The 9,318-nt window shown below is 35.9% G+C and overlaps 2 protein-coding genes across 3 annotated transcripts; one reads left to right on the forward strand and one right to left on the reverse strand.

The window, feature by feature from the left end:
- Positions 1-220: 220 nt before the first annotated feature.
- LOC107461301 (putative chloride channel-like protein CLC-g) lies at positions 221-4,501 on the forward strand. The gene is made up of 7 exons (XM_016079793.3): positions 221-444; positions 534-734; positions 915-1,092; positions 1,290-1,552; positions 2,027-2,296; positions 2,400-3,528; positions 3,811-4,501. Exons 1-7 carry the CDS (start codon positions 293-295, stop codon positions 3,952-3,954), a joined length of 2,337 nt encoding a protein of 778 aa, XP_015935279.1. The 5' UTR covers positions 221-292; the 3' UTR covers positions 3,955-4,501.
- A 159-nt stretch (positions 4,502-4,660) lies between these two features.
- On the reverse strand, positions 4,661-8,343 carry LOC107461310 (calmodulin-binding receptor-like cytoplasmic kinase 3). Of its 2 annotated transcripts, none has more exons than XM_016079808.3 (7): positions 7,163-8,343; positions 6,852-7,043; positions 6,377-6,648; positions 6,049-6,214; positions 5,878-5,967; positions 5,148-5,446; positions 4,661-4,988 (listed from the first exon to the last, which is right to left on the reverse strand). In XM_016079808.3, exons 1-7 carry the CDS (start codon positions 7,422-7,424, stop codon positions 4,779-4,781), a joined length of 1,491 nt encoding a protein of 496 aa, XP_015935294.1. In that variant the 5' UTR covers positions 7,425-8,343; the 3' UTR covers positions 4,661-4,778. The 2 variants fall into 2 exon arrangements, with proteins under 2 accessions (XP_015935294.1, XP_015935288.1); XM_016079802.3 differs by having other exon boundaries at positions 6,852-7,064; positions 7,163-8,342.
- Positions 8,344-9,318: the final 975 nt, after the last annotated feature.

Here is a 9,318-nt window from a genome sequence, read left to right on the forward strand (position 1 = left end):
ATAAAAAATTAATTTAATTTTTATATATTAATCAGTATAAAATAATTTTATATAAATAATTTAACTATGTATTATCACTTTATTAAATGTAATAAAATTTTAGGTGTGTTGGATAAAAAATATTTAAAATAATATTTTTAAAATGATAATAAAAGAAACTAATATTTTTCAGCTGAAAAAGTAGTATATAATTTCACTTCACTACTCAACAGAAAACCAAAAAACTTGACAAGAGAGAGCACCAAACGCAACCACCAGCAGCAGCGGCAGCAGCACGACGGTCGTGGAAGCCATGCCGTTGGCGTTGAGGAAAGACACGCTTAATGGTGACCCTGAGTCTCTTCACCAACCTTTGCTTTCTTCCCAAAGATCCATAGTCAACTCTACTTCTCAGGTTGCCATCGTAGGCTCCAATGTCTCCCCAATTGAGAGCCTTGACTACGAGTCAGTCCTTTTTCTTCTTCCTTCTTTCTTCCAAAGTTGGAAACTTTTCCGTTATCCATTTCCCAATCTTATCCCATTGGTTTGTGCAGGATCATAGAGAACGAGTTCTTCAAGCAGGATTGGAGGAGCAGAGGGGCCTCTCAGATATTCCAATACATATTCATGAAGTGGCTCTTGTGCTTCCTCATTGGTTTCATCGTTAGCCTCATCGCATTCTGCAACAATCTCGCTGTTGAGAATCTCGCTGGCATCAAGTTTGTTATCACATCCAATATGATGTTGGAAAGGAGGTACTTTTACTTTTCAATTTTTCATCCTTGCCTCTCTTTTCTAGTTTTGATGGATTGGAAACAGTGTTGTGAAATTGTGTTTATGTTTTCAGAATTTGTGCTTTTTGGTGTTCAGTAATGAATTGATTTGTTTTTAGAATGTGAAGTTGCTGATAAAGTCTATGTATTAATTTCTTACAGGTTTCTGTTGGCATTTGCAGTATTTTTCGCTTCGAATTTGGGTCTCACTATCTTTTCTGCTGTAATCACGGCTTTGATAGCACCGGCAGCTACTGGTTCCGGTATACCGGAGGTGAAGGCTTACCTAAATGGGGTGGATGCACCTGGAATTTTTACTGTACGGACTCTGTTTGTTAAGGTACACAAATACCAGGCTCTCACATTCATGGAGCTCTAATTTGGATAGAAATTTTCATGATTTCAGCTTCATAATGTATTTACTGAAATTGTTGTTTCCTAATTAGTACTCTGGATTCCTTTGATCTGTTCAGTCTAGCAAGGATTGTTGTTTGCACTGAAGTAGAGATTTACTTTGCTGTTTGGTTTTATGTACAGATTATTGGAAGCATTACAGCAGTGTCATCATCTCTTCTTATTGGGAAAGCAGGGCCCATGGTCCATACAGGTGCATGTGTGGCATCATTGTTGGGGCAGGGCGGGTCGAAGAGATATGGTTTAACGTGGAAGTGGTTACGCTTTTTTAAGAATGACCGAGATCGACGAGATTTGGTAATGTGTGGATCAGCTGCTGGAATTGCGGCTGCCTTTCGTGCCCCAGTTGGTGGGGTGTTGTTTGCTCTTGAAGAGATGACATCTTGGTGTGTTTTCCCAACTCCTGTACTGCTATGCATATATGTCATTACAATTTTTATTGACCCTAGTAAATTCTGTTAACTTTACTTACTTTGCTAAAGGATTCGAATCAATTTTTTTCTCTCATATCGGCGAGTTCGAAAAGGATTTGTTGTTGGTTTTGTTTGATGTGCAATTTCTCTGTAGTCAATGGTTCCTACTTACAATGGATATCAAACACATTAATCCAGACACTTTGAATTCTGCTTATAAATGTTTACATAAAAAGGGTTGATTGAGAAACTTCTTCAACCTTCAAACTGGAATCGCAATCACATAATTGCACTTTTCTATTTCTATTTGTCCAAATTGGTTTTCTTCCAATTCTGCTCAATACATGGTCATTGATTTATCTTGTTAACTTCAAAATCCACAGGTCAATTTTGTTCCCCTCGGTATCTCACAAAGAAGCTAATTAAGCATTAATTTATGTTCTATAGGTGGAGAAGTGCACTTCTCTGGAGAGCTTTCTTCACAACAGCAATAGTTGCAATTGTGCTTCGTGCTATGATTGATGTATGTTTAAGTGGTAAATGTGGGTTATTTGGTAAAGGGGGACTGATAATGTTTGATGTTTATTCAGCAAGTATTTCATATCATTTGGCGGAAGTTCCTCTTGTGTTTATTCTTGGCGTTATAGGAGGGATTCTCGGAAGCTTATATAACTTTATGCTGAGCAAAGTTCTTCGTGTATACAATTTTATCAATGAGTAAGCATGACTATACTTAATTGTTTACAACAAAATTAGACATTTTATAATATTGTATAATGTATTATTCCAAGCTAATTTTAATCATCATTTAATATTGCAGGAAAGGCACCATATGCAAAATTGTGCTTGCCTGTGTAATCTCCATTTTTACCTCCTTTCTTCTTTTTGGATTGCCATGGTTTGCATCTTGCCAACCTTGTCCTCTTGATGCAGCAGAGCCTTGCCCAACAATAGGCCGATCCGGCAACTTCAAGAAATTCCAATGTCCACCCGATCACTACAATGATCTTGCCAGCCTCATTTTTAACACAAACGATGATGCTATTAGGAATCTATTTAGCAGGGACACTAATGAAGAGTTTCAGTATTCATCAATGTTCATCTTTTTCATCACATGCTTTTTCTTAAGTATCTTTAGCTATGGAGTTGTTGCTCCAGCTGGTCTCTTTGTGCCGGTTATTGTTACTGGTGCATCTTATGGTCGCTTTGTTGGCATGTTGGTAGGTAAAAGGACCAATCTTCACCATGGCCTTTATGCTGTTCTTGGTGCTGCTTCTTTTCTCGGTGGATCGATGAGGACAACAGTTTCGCTATGTGTAATTATGCTGGAATTGACGAATAATTTGTTATTGCTACCATTGATCATGATGGTGCTTTTGGTATCCAAGACTGTAGCTGATGCTTTCAATGCAAATATATATGACCTAATTATGAAAGCCAAAGGTTTCCCTTATTTAGAAACTCATGCTGAACCATATATGAGGCAGCTAACGGTAGGTGATGTCGTCACGGGGCCACTTCAGATGTTTAACGGCATTGAGAAAGTCCGCAATATAATGTTCATTCTCAAAACTACAAGGCATAACGGGTTTCCTGTTATCGACGAGCCTCCACTTTCTGAAGCACCAGTTTTATCAGGTTTAATCCTCCGTGACCATCTTGTTACTTTGTTAAAGAATAAAGTTTTTTTTCCCACACCAAGGGCGATAGGGGATGATGTCTTCAAGAAGTTTACATCAGATGATTTTGCAAAGAAGGGTTCAAACAAAGGTGAAAAGATTGAAGATATACAACTAACAGAGGAAGAAATGGAAATGTTCATAGATTTACATCCATTTACAAATACATCACCATATACTGTTGTGGAGACAATGTCACTGGGAAAGGCCCTTACACTTTTTCGAGAAGTAGGTTTAAGGCACCTGCTAGTGATACCCAAGATCACTGGTGTAAGTATTTTCTCTCCTTACTGCAATTTCTTATGGAAAAAGTTAAATGCTTTTGTGGTTGGTAAAAGCTGAGTGCTAAACGAATTTGGAAAATGTAGTGTGTCCTTGTTTTATTTCCCCTACAACAATGCAATTATATTAGGTAATAGGTTGGTGGAGTGGAACTGGTTTGTCACATGTCTTGTGTTATCTACCTTGCAATTCACAAGCTTCTTTTAGATCATCACACCAGGAATTCACCATTATTGTTCTCTATCTAAATTTTGTGCATGCTGGCTGCAGAGATCACCTGTAGTGGGTATACTAACGCGACACGACTTCATGCCGGAACATATATTGGGGGTGCATCCTTTGCTGGTAAGTAGCAGGTGGAAAAGACTAAGGTTCCGGTTCCGTTGTCTGGGAAATCTCTTCTCTGGCTTCTGAGTAATGCTACCAAAGCTTGAACTTGCAACAATTGTAGATATTCTTGTGTGGACAAGGCTTACATATTCATGAGTACACAGTACCCAGCTTCATGAAGGTGCTAATGGGGAGAATCACATTTGGTACTTACGAAAATCTAGCCATGCTATATCCACAAGTCACTTGTCCTTCAATTATTGATCCGCATATGTACAGTGGATAGACCAAATAAGAAACATGATGCCCTGGAATGTTCACATGAAATTTTGTTCTTTGGCAATGTCATGCTATTCCATGAAAAGTAGGGCTATAATTTGAAGTAGGTTTTCTTTTTATTTTTTATAGCTTCATACTTCAAATGTCATAATAATTGGTCTCTTAATATAAAAAAAAATATGAAGTGTGGTGTATAATCATCTAATACCTACTCAGATTTGTAGCCATCTTTTTTATTTGTTTATAGGGATAGTTGTGGTCCAGAGGAATCACAGAATAATTCATTAACATAATCTTTTATGTTTCAAATTTCATTATCAACTATACAGTGAAAAGATTACATTGGAAACAAGTGGAAGCTCCTCACTCTACTTTAGGTAGTTTTGTAACAGTTTTTCATGTTTTTTGCTACTTGCTTAACCTTCCACTTTACCCACTTTGAGAACGAGTTTATACAGTATTATTGTTAAAGAAATTAACTTAAGAAAAAAAAGGAGAACAAAGACCCAAATAGAAAGAAATAAACTTCAATTCACAATGCCTGAAAGAAAACATGTTTAGACAGGATACAAGAGAAGAAAAAAAGAACCAAAAACAAGAGAACTCACAATCCCATCAAGAAGTTTTCACTAATTACTTCTTGAATTCTTAAAGTAATCTGCCCTAATTGACCATAATTGCTCTCCCACTGCTTTCATGTCAGGTCTATCTGTCCGGACGGGTGCTGCACACTGAAATGCCAAATCAAACATCTTCATCAGAACATCAGAGTTTACAGCTTCTTCCATTAATGGATCCACCAGCTCCACCACCCTTCCTTCATTGAACTTCCTGAAAGCCTGCAAAAAAATCCAAGCTGTATTAGTTTAAATGCTTGAAAATGAAACGAGGCAAGACAACAAAGCTTTGGATTATAGTACTAAGCAACTATAAATGGTCAATTAACACTAATGAAAAAACACACAATTCATCTAAACAAGAATATATTATGAGCTTACCCATCTGAGTGTAACCCTCTCTTCAACAGTTTTCTTCAACTCCACAGGACGACGACCTGTTAAAATTTCTAAAAGCAAAATTCCAAATGAGTAAACATCACTCTTGGTAGTGAGTTGGTATGTTTTCATATACTCAGGATCCAAATAACCAACTGTTCCCTTCACTTTGGTAGAAATGTGTGTTTGATCGGAGTTCATAGGGCCAATTCTTGCAAATCCAAAATCAGCAACTTTAGCTCGCATGCTTTCTGTCAGAAGAATGTTGGATGATTTCACATCTCGATGGATAATTGGCTTCTCTGTTCCAAGATAAAGGCTAGGAATCAATTGGCAGATCTATAAAGAGTAGACTATTGCACGACGAAGCCAATTGTGCAAGGGAACAAGTATCTATCATTACTTGGTCCCCGCCAAAAAACGTTATCAATCATGAATAACTGGACATTATCAATGTAAAGAGAGTCGGTCCCAAAACGGGAAAAAGTAAGAATATGTTGAAAAGGTATCAATGATCATGACTTGAGCATTATGCCATGTGAATAGAGTGTGCTTCCATGAAAAATAACACAATAACAATATTTAAAGTTCTTTGAACTTTAGATTCTTGGAGTCTTATTTACAATCTGATCATCTAAACTGTAGTGTACAATATTAATGAATTCTGCTTATAAAAAGAGAGAATGGAAAAAGACTGAACGGGAGAGAGTTGCAGAATGGAGAGATTACTGACCTGCATACAGATGCAAATAGGTCAAGCCATGAGCAACATCAATAGCAATTTCCAGGCGCTGATTGAAGTCTAGGATTTTTCCACGCTGACCTGCGAGTTAAATGAACGTGAGATTCCAAATCATTTTCTATTTGAAGACAACCATTTATAAAGAATAGAACAGGCTCTTACCATCTAAGTGTTCTCGAAGAGTACCATTCGGCACATACTCTGTAATAAGAAGGCGTTCATGTCCTTTTTCAATATAACCTAGTAGCTTCACTAGGTTCCGATGATCAATTTTAGCCAGAAGTTCAACTTCACTGCTGAATTCAGTTCTCAAGCTCTCAAAATGTTCCTAAACAATTAAGTCATTTCAGCAAGAGAAAATAAGTACTTCTACCCTTTTAAGAGATTGAAAATCAACTTATACTTAATTCCCTTAGAAACAGAATCCAGAACTTTAGCATTAAAACTAGGATACAGAATTTCAATCTACATATGACGATCAACTTCTTACCCTTTTTGCACGTTTTACAGCCACGACGTGGCCATCTTCTAACTGAGCCTTGTAGACAGTTCCAAAACCTCCTTCTCCTATCTGCAATGTTTCTGAGAAGTTACGGGTAGCTCTTGCAATCTGATTGAGGTTGAGATGCAACGATTCAATTCTTTTGAGTTTTGGAGACGCTGAGAATCTTGAAGGACTAGGTGGCACTCGAAGTGGACTGGCTGGGACTTGGACCTTTTCCGGGACAGAATTTGCTTCGAAGGAGGAAGCCGAGTCCAATACTACAAGCAAAATTTTCGTTATTCCTCATTTAAGTATGATGGGAAGCACAATTTCATATGATAATGTAAGCTGAACATTTAAAATGATACAGCAAAAGATCCTATCCAGAATTCATAATATTATTACATTAAAATGCCTGACACAGAGGTTATCAAAGGAAAGTCCAAAAACAAGATAAAAAACACTGCTAAAATCAACTCACTTGAATTCGGGTCCTTGGTCAAAACAGCATGAGCAGTTGCTTTTCGCTTCTTCCCATAAATACATGGACAAAGAACAGCACAACATACCAACAATGCTCCACCAGCGAAAAGCCCAACTTTGGGAGACACATCGTTGGAAACCCCTTGCGATTCGGATTTACTGCTCGAATTCTTCTGAAGTAGTTTCCTTCCTGCCATCAAAGGTAAGTTAACTGCAAACAATAGATTGTAATACAACGGTTAAAAGAGAAGTTGTTTCCAATTCTGGAAATTTAGCCTGTGCATAAACTAACATCTCAGTGATCCATACCAAATGAGCCATCCATTGCGCAGTTGTTACTTCCAAAGTAGTCCTTCAAATTGCAACCATTTGCAATGTACAATTGGAGGGCCTCACAGAAAGCAACTTTGTTAACTACATTTCCATTTATGTAAAACAGTTCTTCACCATCACTAGAATATGAACGAGCTACCCAATCAGTGCCACAATCATTTGATCTCAAGATAACTGCTGAGGTAGAAATTATTGACAATTGGAGTAACAGCATCAATAATAATGCAAAGATGGCCATTCTCAACTAAACAGTGCAGTCCAATTGCAGTTCTCAGTATTACTATAGAATGAAAGCATTTCCCTGTAACACACACCTAGAGAAGCTAGCACGAAGCTGGTGTATACAACTTCTGCCAAACAAAATCAAAAGAAACCTGATCAAAGCATCATATCACAATTTACCCTAAATAGTACCTGGAACTTCACCAAACCCCAAATGACTCTTGGTGTCACAGTTCAAAAACACTCAACAAAAGGAGAAGCTTTTCCCCTTTCTCTGAACTACCTTAGCAACAATCGATAAATCTATTAGCCCAATTCACTAGAAAAATTGAATTGGGCTATCAAGAACTGAGAAGGCCAAGATGAATTTCTGCAGGGAAAAAAAAAGGCAAGAGAGATCAAAGCAAAAGAGAAGTTGCCTTTTTTATCACGGGTGCTTGAAATTCAACAATCTCAAACACCCAGTTCGAAGAATCCGACAAAAAGAAATCACAAGGAGCCAGCTGGCATGGAATCCAAGACCATGGAAAGCTATCAAGTGTTGTTAGAACTTAGAACAACTCCGATTACTCAATTCCTTGCATAGGCGAAACACGTGGACAGCATAATAGGACAAAAGGACAGAACTTTGAGCTGAAAACCAAGGAAAGCTGGGATTTTGGGATTTGGGAAATGAGGAAGAAAGGGGGTTAGAGCTTAAAGCATAGCAAGAAGGGAAAAGAAACAAACACACACAATAAGAGGCGGCTATGGAGGAAAATTTCATAAACCCGGTTTCACACTCGAAAATAATTCAGAAAATTGTGTTTTTGTTTAATATATATAAGAGATAAGAAGAATCAAATAATTTTAGAATTTACTATTCAGCAAAGTCTGCATAGAGAGATGCACAGAGAGAGTTTAGAAAGAGAAAAGAAGAAAGCAATGGTGGACTCTGACGTATATAACTCATTGCCGTCTCTAGTATGATATACTCTTCATCTTATAGTCCTATATTAATTTAATATTATTAATATATTTATTTAACTGTTTATTTTATTCATTCTAATATAATTATGATTACGGTATTATTGTGTTGTGTTGTGCTGCGTTTTGATTTTGATGGCGTGGTTGACCAATTGAACTTTGGAAGTCTGCAGAGAAAAGAGTGGAAATGTTGTGGAATTACCCGGAAACTATCTGGAGGGCATGCTTGACATTCTGTATTCCAAAGTGAAAATGTTATTTTCTTTATTTAATTTTTTACTAGAAATGCTATTTGTATACCAAATCTATCATTAAAATTAATTATCAATATATTTTTATATAAATATATGTCGTTTAATTTATTTTTAATATATATTTTATATTAATGACTAATTTTAATAGTTAATTTTAATGTACATATAATATAATTTATCTTTTAAAAGTGTGAAAAAGGTTACCATAGAAACTGGAAAATGTCAAATGTGAATACACTTGCTAGAAAGCCAAATATACATAAAAAAAATGAAAACAGATGTCTCAATCATATGATTATTCAGTCAAGTAGCCTCGGCATGGAGCTGATGAAATTATTGTTGTTGTAAGAGAAACAAAAGGGGATAAAATTATGCTCAATCTAATTTAAATATTAATTATTAACTTATTAAAATTAATTATTAAAACCAGTTATTAGTATAAAATATATATTAAAATATAAATATATATTAAAAATAAATTAAATCATATATATATTTATATAAAAATATATTAATAACTAATTTTAATATACGAATAGCATTTTTAATTAACAATATATATAAGGTGTAAGGTCCAATTCATCCCTTTGACTTTAAATTTTGCACAATTCATTCCTTGATTAGGAATAATATATAGATGCAGTAAAAATAGTAAAAATATATATATACTGTAATTTTTGTGAACGAAGA

The sequence above is a fragment of the Arachis duranensis genome, chromosome 1 (assembly GCF_000817695.3).
Source record: "Arachis duranensis cultivar V14167 chromosome 1, aradu.V14167.gnm2.J7QH, whole genome shotgun sequence".
NCBI lineage: Eukaryota > Viridiplantae > Streptophyta > Magnoliopsida > Fabales > Fabaceae > Arachis > Arachis duranensis.